We start from the raw sequence: 22,326 nt of genomic DNA, 5'->3' as shown, positions 1-22,326 counted from the left end.
TTTGCCCTGATGAGAAAATAAACGAAACTAGTTGGCAAATGTTATGTTATTTGAGCCGCGCCATGGGAAAACCAGCATCCGCGCAGTCTGGTCAGGACCCTTGCTGTTCGCTAACAGTTTCTTTAATAACAATAGGCTTTGAAAGCGAACAGCATGGATCTTGAACAGACTCCGCAGATGCGCAGGCTGGTCTGGATCCATGCTGGTCGCAAAGCCACTATGTCGGTTTTCTCATGGCGCGGCTCATTTATGTTTTTCTTTAAATCTTAAACTATAAAATTAAACCTACATCTTTCTGTACTCGTAAGCTTATTATCACTTTTATGACTTAAAAAGCTTTCCAAAAATGTATACGTTAACATAGTAAACATGAGCTCCGCAAAACGGGGTAATATACGCTCGAAGTTTTATATCAACGGAGGTCCAGCATGTAGCGTTATTATTATATATCCGAGATAACCTTAGGACGGCCAGCACATATTTATGCAATCTCGCCAGGCATATGTATGTTTTTGACAACACAGAAAATGACGTCACTCGACCTTCAGCTATTTCCGGAAGTAAATAAAATGAAAGTAGAAATGCTAAACTTGAAAACGAAAGCCGCATTTTGATTCGTAGATAGTCAGGGGTCACGCGCAGGGGTCACCCCGTCTAAATGTATGCGCGTGGACTTTTTTTTTGCTATTGGGGAGCCAATTTTCAGCACTTTATTACGAATTGAAATTACCTGGGCTTTAGTACAGCATGTCAGCTTTTAATCTATGAAAAATTATTTGAGCTCTGGATAAACAGAAATCCCACAGGGGTCCGTAACGGACCAAGGGTACATTGATAATTTTGGAACTTCATCAAATCGCTCAAAATGTCATTTTTGATGTTGTCTGAGAGTGTCAGTATATGCCTCAGATGTAAGATATAACCGTATTTGAGAGCTGCAGACCTAGACATTTCAGAAATATTTTCAAAATAAGTTTCGTGTAATAAATGTTGTTTCTACGGAAGCGTGAAAGGGCCATCAGACGCTAATACGTTTTAGTACGTTAAGGCTGCGGAAAGGATATGTGAAAAAATATCAGTCATGAAATTAATATACATATTTAAACTTTGAGCTAAGTTTGTAACCCAAAGCTCCAACCTGTCGACTCGATTTTGCGTTCTGCACATCGTCTCTTCGCCATCTAACTATATCTCACTTGCTAAGTTAAAATCAATGAATTTCTTGAATGTTTTGTAAGTTTTGCCCCGGATACGAAATGTGACAGACCGACAGACAAGCAGACAGACAGACGTATGTTCCATCATATAACACGTGCTGCTTTCCAAAACGGGCGTATGAAAAGATTTGAACATTCGAAGATTTTACCGAATTAAATCTAATAGTGTGTAATATGCCATCATTGAAGATTGTCAGACTGTACTATATTTTGAACAAATACATGTATAGTTCACAAAACAAGCATCATGCATTATATATTGCTATTTCGGTTATACTTATATTTATGTAAATACACAAACGACATTTATTTCATAAGTGCAAACAGGCCAGTTGTAAAATAAAATGACGTCTATCGTTTGATCAAAATTAGATATGAATTGCAAATACATACCGGTATATCAAATCAGACGTAAATATCAAACAAGATACGTATATCAAACAAGATACATATATCAAACAAGATACATATATCAAACAAGATGCATATATCAAACAAGATACATATATCAAACAAGATACATATATCAAACGAATATTAAATGAGATACATATATAAAATAAGACACATACATTGTATATCAAATAACATGCATATATCAAATAATATGTATATATCATATCTTATGCATAAATCAAATGAGATTCATATACAAATCAGATGCATATATAACATGAGATGCACATATCAAATCAAATATCCAATCAGATGCAACTATATCAAATCGGATACATTTAACTAATTAGATACGATACATATATATCAAATCAAATACACATATCAAATAAGACACCTTCGTCAAACTAGCTGTATGTAACATTTTTGTGCCAACTATTGTCCATGCGCTAATATAAGCACGGAATTTTAAGCATGTTTGGTTAACATTCTCCGACATCAAAATGATGCCATCTTGCTTTTGAAAAACAACTACAAAATACATATTTATATAACGGTTCTACGAACCAGCTTTCTCCGCTCTTTTACTAGTTTTGATTTAATTATTACGAGTCATTTTTACAACGTAGTGGAAAGTATTCGACATAGCGTTTGTCAGAAATATATATTTTTGCGGCTGGATCATGGAATATTAGGGTCTGAGAAGGACTTTTATTGAATTCACATCGTCGGAGAGACGGTAACCTATTTTCTGATTAAAGCGGCGCTATTGTAATAAAGTTTGCTGATATAGGTTGGGTATCAGAACTTTGGATGCAACTTCATTTGGTAGTAAATATGTGTTTAACATCATTCTGCCAAGTAGGAAGCACAATGTTTTGGTCTTTTTGTATTTCTTCTGAACAAAAACAGCTGGGCAGTTGAATATGAAATCATTTCACTGATTTTTCAGGTAATTCATCTAAAAGGATCATTTCACTACCACGTTTCCAATTATGTGAAAAAATATGACAAATTATTATGCGGAAATATAAATATGTTAAGACACAAATATCAAGTGTTCTTAGTTTCAGAGTATACACAGTTGGTTTTATCAAATGTTGTCATGTCTACAACATCACATGGACATAAACAGTTATCGCCTACTTTTCCAGTTGTCTGGCTGCAATTCACAATGGCATAACTATGGTTCTTTGAACGAACACATGTGGCCTTGCATCGTGCGTCTTTCCTTTCCCAACCTTTTCTAATTTTTGTAATATATCTATCGACACACGGTATTGAGAAAAACAGTTTCAACAAAATGGTTATCCACGGAAGAAATGAGGATAAAAATGTTATGGATTTGTATACCTTCTTTGGAGTTTTCGCCCAACCTGGTATGCCCATTACTAACACGTGGACAACTGCTAGAAATAACGCCAAGTGGCCAAGCTTTGACTGCACAAAACGCCATTCTCGCCAGTTAAGTGTGTCTGTGACCGACGGTAAGGTAGAAACACAGACGAAACATAGAAGAGTAAATGAAAAGATACCGGTCATACACGCAGCTTCTCCTTTCCATGTCATCCAGTTAATATTTTGAAATTCATACGCTTCAGACATGTTATGCGGAATAACTATTTTCGTTGAATGGTACCATGATCTTAGATATGTAGGTGACATTATAAGTGTTGACATGATGGCATGAATTGCTATCAACATGAACGAAATTAGTCCAAGCTGTTTGCGATTTTTCAACCATTTGTCTAACCATCTTGAGAACCGGATGTGTTTTGTCCCATTATACAGCTGTATTATTGCTGCAAAGCTGCTAGCTAAGTATGTCACAGACAGTACTGTAATTCCAGTCATACAGATGGCTTTGTTCAACACTTTTACAAATATTTGTTCCCATTCGTAGACTGTCTGTTCAATATAATAAATGAAAACCAGATATAACAGCCAAATAATGAACACTGTTATAGTAAACCAACATGGTCCACTCCAGCCGGGAAATAATAATAGTGGATGTTTCTCAATTCGTCGAGCAGCTATGAGGCTTCCAAAATCTACTGGAGTAAAATTCATTGCACGAGCAATATTTGAAACAGCTCCTCGAGCAAGGTCATTGTTGCCTGCAATAAAGACTTGTCGACTGCTTGTGTTGTAATTGTTTTCCATTGCGTAAGCGGAAATGACGTTAAACGCCTTGACTACTGATGCCCGTGGAATGAGTGTTTGAAGATATTCTGCATTTGAATAAGTATCACTTGCCTTATCCCTATTTGAAACATCAACAACAATTTTACCATCGAAGTGTTCAGTATATTCTTGTAACAAATCTTTGAAGTTTTCAGCATGAACCGCTAAGAAAATGACGGAAACTGATTCAATACATTCTTCTATGCTTACGAGAGACATGTTACATAAACACTCGTCTATCGCGGAAAGTAGATTTTCTTCCGGTCTTCTGCTTCCTATAATTACGTCATATCCGGAGAAGTAGAGTCGCTTTGCCAGTGCGCGTGCAAAGTCGCCAGTACCAAGTATTCCGACCGATTGCCTTTGTTCATTCATTGTGATATCTGAAGAAAACAGAATGACAGAAAATTACTTGGCTAATCTACTGCTATGTAAATAAAAACTGTTTGATTATAATTTATTTTAATATAAATCTACTTAAAAATAATGATATGTAATTCAAAACTATTTGATTACAAATTATTTTCGAATAAATCTGCTTACTAACCCATTTTTTATTTATCGGATGTATTTAATAGTTTCCACGGAGGCAACAACAGGGTTGAGGAGCATGTAAAAGATATACAAACTTTTTCCCTACAAATACTTTTCGTTTGTAACAAACCTGGGAAATGTCCATTAGATATCGGTTTGTTTACAACAAGTCAATTAAAGAATTTTTAACATTTTCATATAACCGCAATCTAATTACATTCTGTACTCAGCAAATGTTTGGATTTATATGCTAAAGTGTCGTCAGAATTTCATCTGCAATGTTATTGCTGTTTTAGTCTGTTTTTAAATGAAATGAAAATTAAACAAACTAATACATTCCGTCAATATCATTATTAAATTATAGATATTATTAAATATCGTTAAAGCCAAATGCGACATACCTGTAATAAGCAATCAATCCTGATTAAATTATAGGATAACAATAAGACACAATATACTTATATCTTAGTCGTGTATATTTCACATGTATGCGACAGTTTTACCTAAAAATGAATCAATGACAGTAATTTAATGAAAACATACTACTGGAGGCGTCTATATAATATGATTATTCAACACTGAGCAGATAATGTTATGTCATAAAAGCATGATTGTAAATAATGCTTTTGAAATTTGATCTGAAAGATATGGTGGTGATCCATGTTAATCAATAATCTCGCACTTAAGTTTATAATAACTATAAGTTAGAATTTGTTAGATACGCCAGTTCATCTTCAAGAGTGGACGCATAGTAGTCGAAGAGTGCAGACGCTTTCCTGTAGAGTTAAAAGCTCTGGGCTCAAATACTGACAACTGCCTTTACGTCGTGTCCTAATCGGAATTGCCTCAGACTACTCAATTATAAATGGGTACCCTTACCAAAATGAAAAGTTTGCGGCAAATTTGCCGCAAATTTGCGGTAAATTTGCCGCAAACATTTTAGTTCACCAGAACAGAGTAATAAAAGTTTGCAGGAGTTCGCCGGTAGCGGCGATCTTTCGGCAAACGTTTCGGTGACTTTGCTGCAAACTCACCAGACTTTACTGAATAAAGAGTTTGCCAAAACATCGCCAGAAACTTTATCACATGATTTTGTTCACCAAAACGTCACCAGAAACTTTTATCTATATTTTCTTCTTCAAAACATTCGCCATATGATCTTTTAATTATCTGACCAGATGTGAAAGTTCACCAGAAGATTGCCAGAACAGTATCACATGACTTCTTCTTTGTTTTTATTGGCTGTATAGAGTTTGGCTCGATTTTCAAACTGCCAAACAGTAGTTGAACATCGATGTATTAACATGAATTATTTATGTTTCTTTACTAAACAAAAACTTCCACAAAAAGATGGATAAATCACTGAAGTATACTGTGTTTAATTCCGTGGATAAATTTTGCGATGTAAGGTTAGTTTTCACATTATTACGCATGCAAAACAGAATGATTTTTATTATACGGTTATAACCGTAAGCCTTTGTTTATTTCAGACATGTGTCACCTAAAGACCATTAGATACAATAGATTGCAGTAAATAATTTATTATTATAGTGAATCTGCAAACTTATTAAGACATTTGCACACAGAGGAAATTTTTGCATATCAGTTATCAGCTTTCACAGCGGTTTCTTTAAAATATTTAAACGGAACACTGTTAAATCATGCTAATTTACCTTTCTGTAATAACCCCATGTTGTACTATAATACCATGTACCTGGGTGAATAAAAGAAATGTTCTGTTCTGTTCTGTTCTGTTCTGTAAAATGTTTAAAGAGTTTCAAACCCATGTAAACATAAAATATATTTACTAACGACATACTTTATCATACTGATCTCGTGCATTTGTATTTTTTCTTTATAATTATTTAGAAAAGATAAATCATTATTAGCACATGATATTTTGCTAATTTAATAGATCTTTCTTAGTTTTCTTGAAAATATATCCTTTTTTCTTCAAAAACAAAAGGTATGTTACTTTAGCGCCAAAAGTTTGCAGCAAATTTGCGGCAAACAAATTTGCATAATTGTTTGCTGCAATGTCGCTGCAACCTAATTTGCATAAATAGTTTGCCAAAAGCTCGCCAGAACATTGCCAGAAGTTCGCCAGAAAGGTTTTGGCAAATTTGCGGCAAACTTTTACCATGCAAATTAGGTTTGCCGCAAATTTGCTGCAAACTTCATTTGCATATTCATTTGCATAAATTGTTTGCGGCAAATTTACCGCAAACTAATTTGCATGGTAAAAGTTTGCCAAAAGAAAGTTTGCGGCAAATTCACCAAAACGTTTGCGGCAAATTTGCCGCAACGTTCGCCGGAAGCCTGATATTTTGGTAAGGGTACCAGCACATTGCTGGGCTATAGTATAATTTGCAATCTGCTTTGAATTGATATTTCATTTTACTGAAGTGATAATGATATAAATACGAAAATTAATATGATGATTTTTGAAAATACAGAAAATATGTCCACATAAAACATCAGACACGGTGTTGATTTATGCTAAGACGAATATATGAGCCGCGCCATGAGAAAACCAACTTAGTGCCTTTGCGACCAGCATGGATCCAGACCAGCCTGCGTATCCATTCAAAACCTATTGCAATTAGAGAAACCGTTAGTGAACAGCATGGATCCTGACAAGACTGTGCGGATGCTCAGGATGGCCTCGATCCATGCTGGTCGCAAAGGCACTATATTGGCTTTCTCATTGCGCGGCTCATAGTTGTAAAACACATTATCATTCTATTTTTGGTTTAGTTGAAGAAACAAAATATTTCTTTTTTATCAATCAATAATAACTTCCCTTGCAAATGTTTTGTTTAAACAGTATTTTATTGACATAATTACATCTGTTACACTAAATTGTTAAATGTACAAACATATAGGATTGAGTAGGAAGCTATAAGCTTTTTTAAAACTCTCTCCCTTGCAAATGTTTACTAACAGATATATGTATTTCTAGTACATGACAAGTGCATAATTAATACTATATAAGGCAATGATTGTTGTTATCACACGTGCAAGAAGTATTCGTCAATATTATTCTACAAAGATGCTTTTAAAAGCATGGAGAACAAGAAAATATTAATATTTCGTTAATAATGACTGTTCAACTGTTAAAATGTAAACTCTTATTTCTACATAAAACAGTTTAATATTCTGAAGTCAGATACTAGTAAAACTAATACTATCCATTAATATTTGAGACTGTTTAAATTTATACTGATTTGTTTTAACGGAATGCTGACCAGTTGAAATAGTTTACACTAATTTGCACTAGAGGAAACATTCATGAAGTCACGATACTATATTGCCTTAGAATGGACACTGCTTCCTTGAAACTTTATACACTTAATTTTGTTTCTCGCTAATTCATTAGTATTTCCACAGATGTTTGAAGCTCAGTCAATAAAATATATATGCAGGTTAGATCTCTTCATAGTATATTAAGTAGGTTGGATATGATAATGTTTATATATTTATATATTTATTGATAGAGCCTCAAGCGCCTGTGGTAATTCTATAAAACTTGCTACGTATTTTATATACTCGTATATATTCTTTATTTTTATATCTGTAATTTGTGCCAATGTGCTCTTTAAAACAGACTACCGTACAACAAAATCATGGTATAGAAACCCTATTCTTTAATCCACCAGAATAGATGTAAGTTCCTGTGTTGTTGAAATATTTTTCTTTTTCGTTTCATCGTATATCGACTTGGCATTGTTTGGGCGATAGGTACACAATCAAACAAAGATAGTTAACCTTGTAAATTTATCAGATAACTCAATTTTTTAAATTCCCTGCTCACTGTAATTAAGAAAAGTCGAATGCATTTTTTTGCTTACTGTACTGGTTGGGAACCATTTTCCGGACACATTTTCATATTTCGGCTCCATTATTCCCTAAAAAAAATATTTGACATAAATGAAGCGCACACTGCACAAACTTCAGCTCCTTCAACATCCGATGTTGTAATAAGCATCGCGTTGTGACGTAAAATATGGGTTCCATGGGGCCTCAAATGGGGTCACTAAAATAAGTTATTTTTCCCGTCAGGTAAACCAGTATCCGGACAAATATTTTGACGGTGTTTTGTTGTTAATTTGATATCAAAATAAGTAATTAAACTATTTCTACACCTTTCTTTATCATTCATCTCTTCAAAATTGCACATGAAACATAATCCGACGTTCAATAGCAGCTACGAAAACAAACCGAGGTTGACTATAAAAAACTCGAATTTCGTCTTATACTAATTCTTGATAATTCCAATAGTTATAGAATAAAATTAGTGCAAAAATCGACAGCCCTGCATCTTACGTAACTTTTAGCATGAAATTAAAAGAAGAACATGTTATCAGCAGACAATCATTATGTAGTTTGGTTATTTCTTCCCCACTTGATACCTCGGCATGTGTGAACTACTGCGCATGCGCAATGCTATCTTCATGCCCCGTTAAGACAGAAAGTTGTTTTGTAAACGCATGTGAGTTATCATCAAAAACCCAAACATTATACAGCCTTATAAAATAGTGGTTTGTTATAGACATGAAGAACAAACATCTAAATGATCTAGATGAAACAATTGCATGAATAACAAAGAAATAAAGCGGATATTACATGTGTCCGGAAACTGGTCCTGTCCGGAAAATGGTTCCCAACCAGTACAAGTTTTGGTGAGGAGAAATGACTTAAATGAGATAGCAAAAGTTACAAGTACGCCCGCGTATAAAATACCCAATTCTTGAAATTTCCCATTTACATATATATTTAAATTCTCGTTCTTTAATAGAAACATGAACATTTCACAACTGCAACAAATATTGGATACCTTTCCATTATAGATATAGATAGGACAAACCAAAAGAATTCGAATCCATGTTAAGTGTAACTGTTATTAAAAATGCGCAAGTGTAACTGTTATCAAAAATGCGCATTCGGGGTAAAAGTTTATACCGGAATAAATCATCGGCTTTCTGTTATCTTTAATTTTTATAACCTGGAGTTCTGTATATGTTAGACTGTCATCATTAAAGTTCTGTAGCCCTCTCTGCACAACAAAAAAAAAGGCCAAATCACTGACATTCTATATATTCGTATTCCACTTTTTGAATTATATGGCGGTTCTTGTATGACATGAATTAATACTCATGCTTTAGTTATTGAATCATCAATTTATTTTTTAACTGCCCATGCAGCCACGCACTCGAATTTGCTTAAATCGTCGGGGTTTTTTTCTTATAATCAACAGTTTGCGATTTCTGTGTATATGTGTGTGCTTGGGTTTAGCTTCTTTTTCAACAATTTTTCAGTCATATAAACTACTGTGTCTACTTGTACCAATGTTGAGCCGTATATGTCACAAATCGAATAAATAACACGTGTGTGATATATTCGACGGTAAAATTGACATTTGTCTAATGTGACATATTTGACAGTTTACACCGAAACGTATATGTCACATACGTTGTGATATAAAAGTGCATGAAACCACAAACTATACTTTTGTTAATTGGGATCGGAAATTTTAAGGGGTAAATACACATAATTATACTACCCGAATACTTCTATTCTTAAACTGCGTAGGAAATAGATCACAAGAAAAAATTAGTAAAGATGACGGCTCAAATTCCTGACAGTCACCACAATATACATAGGTCTACTAAAATTGGTCTAATACATAGGTCTACTACAATAGCGGGCGCTAATACTTTGACATATATTGCTAATCTACTGCACTGACTGCTGCATGCATTTCTGTATGCCTTTGTGCGCATGTTTTGATTATTTATCGTAATAATTCGTACTCAGTCCCTGGTCTTTAAGCATTTATAAGTTAATCTGTGGGGCATTCATTTAACCCTTACCCTGCTAAATTTCTATAATGAACTTTCCATCTTTCATTTTGGACAGTACCATTTACTATTAAAAGATGTGCTTACCAAAAAGATACTGACACGGATGTACAGGCTGATCATGATCAACACTGGTCGCTAAGGCAGACTCAATCGTGTCCAGCATGATAAGGGTTAAACAACACGAGATATCTATGGAAAACTCTATGGTTTAATAATATGGAAATGATAAATGAACCATATTTTAAAGGTTTACTACGTTCAACTGAGGTCATGCAAACGGTGCGTTATGAGCCCCGATTGCTTAATTTGCATAAGTTTGCATGCCAAACTCATTCAACCCGAATGTTATTGGTTCTTCTCGACTCCTACACGACTCCTATACGAGCATACATGACTGCTACACGACTCCTATACTATACGGGCATACATGACTGCTACACGACTCCTATACTATACGGGCATACACGACTCATACACGACGATCATTCCAATCATTACATGATCCCTATCCGCACAGCTTTTCTAATGGGTGGGGAGGATCGGGAAGTAATCGAGTGCAATCGACTGGCGTTCGAACTAATCTGGACTGCAGATCGCACCGATCGGGTTGCGATTTCGTACAGCAATCGAGTATCGTTTTTCGATCTATTTTTCGAACAAGGCAATTTCTAAACGATGAAGAGTCGATTGCTACATGATCTTTTCACGATTTCTTCACCAACCTTTGCCAACTGACCGCTACTCAGAGTTTTTTTACATACAAAAATATCAGATAAAATGTCCAAGCATTGCCGATCAAAGAAGACCTATAACGATCATCCCGACCTCTTGCCGATCGGGCTCGATCAGTTACCGACCATTTCCCAGTTTCTTGTCAATGTTAACTCGACCGCCACCCCTCGATCGGTAACTAATCAAATAATTATACAAATTAAAGACTAAGACTGATCATCCCGACCACACTAGTCCAGTTTCCGAACAATGGTTTGGTAACGATCCGGTCGATCAGGTCGGCCGTGTGAATATCGCATTAGAAGAATCTATGTGGCATAAATGAGATGTGTTATCAGTCTAAACTTACGAAAATGTGACGTATTCGTTGAAAATTTCGTTTTTCTTTGCCCGTTTCTGTATGTGAGATATTCGTTTTGGTGTGCATATGAAAACCTAAGTCCAAATTATACATCACGTACGTTTCATTCGCGAGCTATTTTCGATCGAATATATGTGATATATTCGGTCGGATTTGTCACTCGTGTTATATATGACATATGCGACTCAACATACCAGTGAGCTGCCTCACTGGAATATCACGAAGTTTTAGTAAAATTGATATTTAAATTTCAAACTCAAACTCAAGCTGATACCGAAAATTGTTTTGTAAAGTTTTAACACGGAGCCAGGTTATTGTTAGTATTATCAAATGCGTAAGAACACCATTGATGTCGTAAATGTCGTCTTTGTTTATTATCCCCCGACGAAAGTCGGAGGGATATAGATTTGGCGTAGTCCGTCCGTCCGTACGGAGCCATATCTAGGAACTGTCTGGGAATATTTTTTATAAAACTTCATATACAGTTTCACCACTATGAGTTTATGCGGCCCGTCAAGTTTCAGTCAGATTGCCCAAGTAACACCAGAGTTATGGCCCTTAGAAGTTTCAAGTGTTAACTATAAAGGGTACTATAAATATGGCAATTTCTGCATCATTATTTTTGATATATTTGACTTAGAACTATGAAACTTTAACAGAGTTTAGAACACCATAATTTGGTTGTGCACACACAATTTTGTTTGGATTTATTCTGTAACTTCAGAGTTATTGCCCTTTAATTGTATAAAAATCCACATATTTGTACATAACAAACTTACTATTTGGTAGAATTTCATTAAATTTCTTTCATTCTTTTCCATGAACATTTATTGTAAACATGTGAAGTTGTGTACCCACACCTGGTCATCCCCTTACCTTGGTCAAATCCCCCCCCCCCTCCCGACCTCCCCTACCCCTACCCCAACACCCACACCAAAACAAAAGTGTCTTATTTTAGATTTTTTTCAAACTAACTTTATAAACATGTCCACCACTATAAGGTTATGAGGCCCGTCAAGTTTCAGTCAAAGTGCCCAAGTAACACCAGAGTTATGGCCCTTAGAAATTTCTAGTGTTAACTATATAGGGTACCATAAATATGGCAATTTCATAACTTTTGATATATTTGACCTTGAACTATGAAACTTAAACGGAATTTAGAACACCATAATGTGGTTGTGCACACACAATTTCGTTCGGATTTCTTTTGTAACTTCAGAGTTATTGCCCTTTAATTGTATAGAAATCCACATATCTGTATAACAAACTTACATTATGTACATGTAGTTTTATTAAATTTCTTTTATTCTTTTCCATGAACATTTATTATAAACAACCTTCCTTGAAAATTTATCAACATGCAAGTTGTACCATTCCCCCACCTCGCTCCTCCACCCAGTCATGCCCACCACCAATCATGCATCCTCTGACCCCCCCCCCCCCCCCCCCGCCCTTGCCCCAGCCATGTTCAATATATCTTATTTGATTGTGTTCTCTTAAGGACATCTGTTCTTAAGTTTAAATGTACATGTTAAACAGCAACACTTGGTGCCAAACCACTCAAAAACAATATTTCGTTCAAGTTAAACTTCAAGCTCACATTTCAGTTAACTTCATTTAATTTCAAAAGCTAAGCTTATTACAGTTAGCACATTCCATTCAAACTAAATTCTTTAGTCAGGATCAAAGTATCATACATTTATTATGTACTCTTTAATTAAACATTTGCTTTCTGTTAAACTTATTTTGACTAATGAAATTATTTGCTTCTTAGTAGCATCCTTAACTTTTTGCCGGATATATTTTTTTGCCATTCCTCACCACAAACCCTTTCGGCGGGGGATACCAATTCATCGAATTTGCTTGTTTCTATTGTATGTCTTGGTCAGGCTTCACGTGTAGAATGGCCAAAGTTAAATTGCTTTTCTGACTATTCCAATAAATGACACTTGAAATGATGCCGGACTTCCACTACAAAACGTTTTAAATTCTAGAAGCGACTTAACTTTTATTTTAATAGTTTGTATATACAGAAATAATAGATATACAAACCGGTTTGTTAATACTATTTCCCAAACAGATCAATCATAATTCTTAAATAATCCACTGCTTAACACGAACAGGTCCGTTCAAATAAAACCGAATTATAGATAAACATATCCTTAAATGTACTCTCTGACAAATATTTTATCTCTTTCCTTTATCAAATCGTGCATGGTTATCTCAGTAAGATGGCTTTCAATTTTTTATATCCATACTTAAGTTTAGTAAGAGTGGATACTTCTTGCAGATTATATAAATTATATGGATATTTGGCTCATCAACACTACTGGCAACAACACAGTTAAATTGAACTGAACCAGACAGAAAAATCGTATATAAACAAAGTAATTCACGTGCTTTTAATACATGTTTTTAAAAAATATTTCTAAATGCTGTGCCATGGACCGAATACTTATTCATTGCCTCTCTTGTGCAAATGAAAATCTTGTAGCTTTCCACAAACGTCCCTCTTTTTAGCTTGCAATGTACAAAATATAATCCATAATACATTTTTTCTCTGATTAACGCACCCCAACCGTCGTATACAGAGACTGCCACTGTTTACCCTCTTTCGAAACTTTTTTTTTCCGTCGGTAACCGTAAATATATTGAATTGCATGTGACTTGTGCAACTGTAAATTTTTATGAATCATATTAACGATGCTGGGAAGAATTAATCATTTATTTCAACTTCTCACAAAAATGGAGTTAAATATCGTACTCAAAATAATTCGAACAAAATTTTTATTGGTGAAACTGAGTCCTTGTTTATCGAATTTTTAAATATTGCATACATGTTTTTTTTGTAATGTGTCGCGTCCCGGTTATGGATATTTGAAACATGTTGACCGTTTTAAGCACAGTCAGAATGGCATGTATCGGACTCATCGATAAGAATCATACATTTAGTGTTTGTGAAATGTTGTAGAATAGCGACAGGACAGATTTGTTTTGGGTGTTTACGTCTGATATGCCATTGGGATATGTTGCTGACCTCGGTCTCTGTCACCAACAATCCCTCGGGCTTCTGCAGTCGTAAATACACAAAAACTTGTAGTATCCCTAAATTGTTGACTGAAACAAATTTGATAAACGCGCTTCCCTTCATTGGAATAAATGAAAACATCTTAAGTACAATCTTTTACTGTTTCATCTACAAAACCGTATCAGAGTTGTTATAGATATTTTACATGACAGAGTTATAAGTTATATATCATCCAGGGATGGCAGTAGGATCTTTTTCATTTTTAAAATATCTTTACTAATGTCAATTTCAGGGCCACATTTTTTATAGCCCTATGTAATTGAAAAAAAAAAAGAAGTAGGTGCTTGAAATAGCAAGATGTGCTTTCGTTGTAATCACAGAGTTCATGGATAATTAAATTGATATTTACATATACTGATTTAATTGTTTTACTCATAAATGACAAGCAACTGATCCGATTCATTTGCACAAAGTAAAAATATCTGCGGCAATTTATAAAGGAATAGGATACCAAAATAGAACCTTAGATGTAGGCATATATTTAAGGCTAACTTGAAAGAAGTTGGTGACAGTGTAAATAGGAACCCTTCCAATGACACACTTGATGATGCACTCGGCCAATCCATCATACTCGAGGACAACTCCCACTGGAACCATTGAGAAGGCGTCAGAAGGGGCACCCAAAAGTCAGAAACTACAACATAATTATGTGTGAAAGTAAAGATGAAAATGTAAATTTAGCTGCTACCATGTTTGAACGTTACTGCTACGTGACGTGGAACTACGAAGTCTACGTAGCAAAACGTAACAAATATAAGTTGTATCATAATAAGGGATTAAGAAGCAAATGTCCAAGTAGTGTGGTGGAACTACTTTTTCCCTGTAGTTTTGAATCTGACTTTAGTCATTTCTTTTTTTTTGCGTTTGCGTTTTAGTTTTACATTTTTCGTATAATGTACAGCTTATTTTAATTTAAATATTTATAAAACATACTGTGCATTATATGGAGACTTTACACTGTGGTTTCTGAAAAAAAAACCTCTGCATTATTTTTAAAAGGTATAAAAGGCTAAAGAATAAGAAGAAACTGCGATATGCTAAAATTGTTTTGGAGGACAGGACTTTGACAAATGTAGTTATGAAACTTAAAATTTGAAAAAAATCTTAGCTATGATTTGAACCTTCAGCTGTAGTCATGTATACAAAATGAGTCAAGTTTTTGATAAAGAATAAGTTCAAATAAAAAACAAAATTCACGGTGATAACACATTGTACTTCATTCACTTTTGAGAATAAGTCATAACTAATGACGTGCATTCAAGTTTTCATAAAAGCACTGTATCAAACAAATTTGAACATGAGCAATTTTATAGTTTTTGCAAAACCGATACATTGGAAATGCTTACTTTATGAAAAAAGTAATCAACAGATAAAGATAAAATTTATATAGTTTACGGCATCGAAAATGTCTGAAATTTACCATAATGTTAGACTTCTAAGTAGATGTCAGCCCAATATGGATGTATGGATGTATAACATGTAAAAACTACAGGGTCTTACCAGAGAAAATACTGCATGATAAATAAGATGTACAAAACATCAAAGAGTACTCCTCGTTTAAATGGGTCAACAGTGTTGTTGTACTTATAAAATAGACTGGCCCGGTTTATAGGTTGGTCAGGGCTACGGATATGCGATATGTAAAATATTTTGTCATTATTTTTCAGCATGGATCCCCTTTCAGTTTGGAACCGTCCATGTTTACAAACACGTTTGTTTATTTTATGAGGAGTAGCATCTGATTTTGGAGAATTATCTTAAAGCGACTAACCCACATATTGTGATTTGTAATTTTTAAAATAATCTATCACCGAAAGGCAAACTATCGCCACTGTTTCATATATTTACATGAAACATAATGGTTGACCAGTTTATAGTTTCCAGAATTACGGGAACATTCGAATTTTTGCAGTTTTCCTCATGAACTTTTATAAACCGTTACAACGCTTTATTTTGCAAACATTGATAAATACAGAACGAGACGCGACAGTATTTTTTAGACGCTATCATCACGTGGGCAGCAAACCAAAAGTGCGCATGTAGTTTGATGGGTCAATTTATATACTCGTCTACCGATTAGGGAAGTCAGCATGATTTACTTTGCCTTATTTAGGTAAGAACCACTATCGTACTACTCTCACACGGTATTTGTAACAATAACATGTTAAATGTTATTATTGAGAAAAGGGAAATCGGGTACTGAAACCATTATCCGTGACAAAATAGTTGTACTACCTTTGAATCGTATTGACTATAAAGACCATGAAGTTAACCCTGAATTACCAACAAAGACACAATCGACTTTTCTGATAATGTTTTCGTTATCGTTCTCTATTTATACCGAATAACACTACCTAAATAACGAACCGCTCCATTATTAAAAGTACATAACGCCGCTCACCTCAAAACCGAACTATAGATAGCGCACAGTATTATGGCGTTCAGAAGTGAAAACAAAACAATAACATAACATTAAGCGAATACACTAAGTTTACTATTTAGCCAGTGATTCCTCGTTGGCCGAGCGGTTACGGTATTTGTATTATACCTTTTTGTCGGGAGTTCGATCCCCATTTTCTTTTCAGTTTGCATTACAGTTTGAAGTTTTTGAAGTATATGTACAAAGATAAAGAGTTGTATAGGATAATCCAGCTATAAGTAAAAAAACGTATAAAATAGTTACTGTAAAGGTGGGCAAGTAATAGCTGATCTACTTATTGTGGGTATTTGTGGCTTGGTTGGATTATGGGCATGGGGATTGTGTTGGTAAATTGACGGTGTAAGAGAAGTGGGGATCTCTTGAGTTGTTTCACTTATGTACGGGAGTATTATCTATAAATCAATCAATATTCTGTATTTTATGTGTATTTTAATTACAGGTATTTTATTAACATTGTGTTAATAGTTTTAAATTGACTGATAGGTTTTAACTATGCATTGTCTCTTGTAGCTCTGTATAGAGCGGCTGTGTACTTTTTATTTGTTAAATAATTGTCTATGTTATATGTATATGATGTATACAGATGAGACGTAAATAAAAGAAGAATATAATATATATATATGTTTGCTGGGGCGTAGTTGGATCGATGCACTTGTTCATGATCCAATCAAGTTATAAATAATTATTATGAATCTTAAGTTAAATGGTGTGTGTCTCTTGTAGTTCTAGTTAGAACGGTCATTTACATTTGTTTTATGTTTTATGCAAATTTATATGTTTGTAAATGAATGAGACGTTAATAAACTATAAAATCTACTATGACTTCATTTTATGTTATTGTTTTGTTTGTTTTTTATTTCAAAACGTCACAATAGTGTGCGATACCTATACGTATGCGTTCTGATAATTGATAATCACGTGATGTTTGCTGACGGGAATTCCGCTTTTTTTTTATAAACCACAAATTGTAGACGAATGTTTTTATCTTAAATTTATTACGAAAACAACGATTTTCAACAGAATTTGTTGAAAAATACATTGTAAGAACATCGAATATGTAGCATATAGGTGAATATAGCAAAAGTTTGATTTTTATTTTAATCTGACACAACAATGTGTCGGTTTAGTCGATTTAACGACAGAAACTGACCGGAATACTATCAGGTAGTAGCTCTAATACAGTAAAAAATAAATTACGACGTTACCTTTTATTTCCATGACGTTGTTGGTGGTATTTCCTACGAAATATCCAAATACATCTAGTTAATCTGTTAATTTAATCAACCAGACAGCAGTTGCAATATATGTTTTCATATGAAGATCATAACTTGAGTGGGCGGCTTGTAACAGCTTTAGATACGTGATGAGAGTCGTGTGCATCAAGTAAAAACGAATACCTGGTCGCTAACGGTATATAGACAGCTAAAATACATTCAAAAACATGAATTTATTTTTTTTGATAATAGTATATAACGAATGGCTAGTGTTAATATATTCAAAAGGTGGCTCTAGTGGCAAAAATTGATACACATTTTTTACCGAAAATGTTCTGATGATCAACATAGAATGACAGCAATAATGTATCATTTCTTTAAGAAAATACTGGTTAGATTTATATCTACTTTCAATGCCCATGGTTCTAATTAAAGATGACCACTACATTCTTGCAAATCTAAAAATATCTTACCTATATCAGAATTATTTGATTTTCCACCATACATAAATTAATGTAACTGTATAACGAAACTGTACGCCCGACTGTTATACGCCTACGTATGTTGGTCGACTTATTTATATATACATGAAATTAGTTCATGAAACATTCTAATCCTAATATCACTAATGTTAAATCACATATGCATTTCTGCTGTCATTCAACACTTCAAATACCGTGCATACCGTGCATATTTTGAATGCACTTACTATCCATATAAACTCTAGCTGATGAAAATCTCTTAATTATAAGATATACAAATGGCCACATTTGCTGAAATATTGCAATTAATGAAAACATTTTCCATTCCATAATGCCTATATCTTGAATATCTTGGTAACTAAATAACAAGCGTAATGGTATTTGTTTGATATTTCTTATTGGTATTAATACTTATACTAATTACTATTGCCTGGGTCAATACAACCACAAAAGAAGACTATATGGAGATTGCCGTTCCTTTAACACTACCATGATATGATAATTAAAGCCTTATTGTTACAAAATCATTATTTGCTTAACTTTAGCAGTCATAATAATTTACAATTTTACCATTTTATTGTTGATTAAAGTGTCGCATTTATAACTATGCAAAGAGTATATACATATTCCAGCACATATAACTGAAAATAAAAAAATACATAATTTGTTATACACCCAGCCAGATATGGCTTATGAGACACTGGTGCAGATTTATACTGCCACGAGTCTATATTTGTAGGTTATAAGATCACATTATTTGTACTGTACAATAATTGTTCTTCTAAATATCCTTTATGCTATCAATTGTGAAAAGATAGGTACAAAATTATTCCAAGACGCATGGGCTTTGTCACAGACTAAAGCACTTCAAATATAAATGTCCCAAACTCTGACAGAGCCCAAATAATCTAAAAAAAATCGAACTGTAACATATTGTACCTATGTTTGCTCATGAGTTATTCTATTCATTATAGATGTCTTTATCGGACTTCGACATATAAAAAGCTTCTAAGCTGCATTTTGAATAGAAAGAATAAAATCTTGTCTGTTAAAGTGTACAATCCAGGGTTTTACCGTCACAGTTATACTAATGATACTGACTGAAGATATTTGTTGCACAATATTTTGTACTATTATAAACATCTAACTGAAAATGCTAAAATTTAAAATCAAGAGAGTTACAAGTTCATAAATGAATATAAGAAAAATCTTGACTGAAAGATCTTATCACATTGAAATGGTAAGGACTAAAATATTGATGCACTTGTAAGATGTTAAACAATAGATTAACCATATTTACGCATCTAACTACGTTGTATGTTTTCTTCTTTTCAACACCAAGTTAATACAGTTTACAACCGAGAATTGTAAACAATCTGTATTCATTAAAAAATTTAAATTTTTGACAAGAGGTTAAAACGTGTGGGTCTATCCTATATGCCTTTTCAAACAATTAATGTCTAAGATCACTGTAAAGGTTACATAAGTCTAAAAGAAAATGGGTCTCATCATCAACGACACTAGAGTTACAGTAAATATATATAAAGGTGTTCATTCACAGGGATTTTTGGCTTAGCATATCGTCCAGTTTCTATTGCAAGAGGGAGGTTACAGACCCTGAATTTGGCAAGAATACGGCGTTGCTTCCTTGACATATTTAATAACATATATGACTCAGTTTTAATTACACTTTTATAGGTACCGTATTCTTAATCTGTTGTCATTACTTGCATTTCTGCCAACACTATGTAAACTATTGTTCCAACCAACAATACCAGTATCTAGTAACTTCTGTTTCGCCGTACTAATACATGTTGCCTGTCACAGTTTGTTTAACAGTATATATACCAATCTTTGCAAACAATCTCATGGCATTTTTACACAAGATTTGCCTTTATTAACAGAAAGCATGTGTATACATTTTACAAATCTATCATTTTTTCGTGTTTTCTACACCACAGTCTGATCACCTCGGCATGCTGCTTGGATTCAGCTGTTGCTAAGACCAAATCTCCGCTAACTGCCATGTTGGAGGCGCTTTTACCTACACGCAAAAATGACTGCTTTGCTTTATTCAAAACAGTTCAAAACTCTGGAAGTTTTCTGTATCCCCATATACCAGCACAGTAGAAGAGAATGGGCTCAATAACAGTTTCCGCCATTTATTTGTACACATGAATTGACATACCACCAACATTGATATGCTTCATACACAATGCAATTTTTAAGGACCCTACTTGCAGACTATGTTAAATCTTTAACAGACTTTTTCATGTGGAAGAATTCATTAAACCAAAACCCTAGGTACTTGTATTCAGAAGTATAACACCACATAGATTTTGGCTTCGAGTTGCAGCGAAAATGAATAATTTTAGTTAGTTTTTTTTTTTTTCATTTCGACTGAGCCTCCATTTCTGATACCAGACATGGAGTGTGTCAAGCATATATTGCATATCGGACTCATTTTACACTATCAAGACAATATCATCAGCGTTAAGCAGGAGTCATACCACGAGGTCTTACGCAAGAATACAACAATTCAGCCGTTTAATTTCTTCAGGTAAATCATTAATGTAGGTTGCGGATAATGATGGAGACACAGCCCTGCTTAACTCTAATATTAACATCAAATCAGTCTGTCATTTCATTGGTTTATCTAAAGCATATTTAACATAATTATACTGCACAGCTGACAAAGTTTTGCCTAAACCATAGACAATCTCTAATGCTTTACGTGCTTCCACAAAGCACGTACATGTATCTTTTCTAGCAAGTTTACGGTTAAACTATATAGAGAGTAGATATGGTCTAGTCTGAAACTGTTTTGTTCATAAGTGGTTCATGCCACGCCATAAGTCTCCAGTTTAATATAATATTATGTGCATACATTTTACAAGGAATAGACAAAAATGTAAAAGGCGAATACTGTAGTGGGTCTAACAGGTCACTATCACATTTTTGAATCGGATTTATAATCCCTTTGAGCCAACCACCAGGGACACAGTTTTTATCAAAGGAATAAATTATCTACTTAAAACGTAAATCATAACGGGTTTCGTTGCAGGAATTTCATCGAACCCGCAAGATTTACCAAACTTCACACGACACAGCATTTTTACTCATCCCTGGTAAGTGGCCCAATAAGGGCAGAACAGTCAAGTTTTACAAAAGTGTTTACATTTGTTACTTTCATTATTTAAACAATGCTTCACATAATCTAAAAGGTTTGCATCAAAACCAGGTCATTATTACAAACATCTGAAAAAAATCATAATCTGTTTTCCATTTATGAAACGCCTTATCCTTGGAAACAGTTTCTGGAAGGACCCGTGTCTGCCTTTGGCCAAAACGATTTTACATTTTTCCCAGAAGTCTTTGGGTTTGGTCTTGTCAATGAGGGATTCGGCGAGACGTTTGCGTTCCATCGCCTAGAATTTTCGTTTATATTTTCGGTTAAATGTATCAAACAACTTCCTTTTAGATATGAAGACTCCATGTTATTATACAGTTGTCTGGAATTTTGTCAAATCCCGAAACCCTAATGTGTTTACAGCAACAGATCTGGTCAAAACGACAAAATCTGTGCAAAATGGTAGCTGTTCATGTGGAACTATAACGTGGTCAACTGCTGGCTGACCATGGCTGGATACATGAGTGAAATTATCAAACCCGTTCCTACAATGTAATGTACAACAGTTTTTATCTATCAGGAAAACAAGAAAATAATCACCATATTTATTTACAGATGTGTCAATTGGGCACCTAGATGGAATATTGTCAACCCCCTCAATGTAATCATTTTCCTTACCAATTC

The 22,326-nt window shown here is 34.2% G+C and overlaps 1 protein-coding gene across 5 annotated transcripts in view; it reads right to left on the bottom strand.

The window, feature by feature from the left end:
- Positions 1-1,799: 1,799 nt before the first annotated feature.
- LOC123554076 (metalloreductase STEAP4-like) overlaps positions 1,800-22,326 on the bottom strand; it is a 38,847-nt gene continuing 18,320 nt past the window's right edge. The window contains exons 1-2 of one of the 5 annotated variants that reach the window (XM_053548500.1): positions 18,504-18,690; positions 1,800-4,180 (exon numbers count right to left, since the gene is read on the bottom strand). In XM_053548500.1, coding sequence (XP_053404475.1) covers positions 2,667-4,180; positions 18,504-18,537 — 1,548 coding nt within the window. In that variant the 5' untranslated portion in view covers positions 18,538-18,690 and the 3' untranslated portion in view covers positions 1,800-2,666. Of the gene's footprint in view, positions 4,181-4,732; positions 4,867-13,340; positions 13,467-18,021; positions 18,162-18,503; positions 18,691-22,326 lie in introns of those variants that run through there. The other 4 variants (XM_053548501.1, XM_045343969.2, XM_045343968.2 and 1 more) reach the window with 4 other exon arrangements.

The sequence above is a fragment of the Mercenaria mercenaria genome, chromosome 7 (assembly GCF_021730395.1).
Source record: "Mercenaria mercenaria strain notata chromosome 7, MADL_Memer_1, whole genome shotgun sequence".
NCBI lineage: Eukaryota > Metazoa > Mollusca > Bivalvia > Venerida > Veneridae > Mercenaria > Mercenaria mercenaria.
The sequence above is the reverse complement of the archived record's forward strand: the minus strand, read 5'-3'. Positions and strand labels throughout refer to the sequence as shown.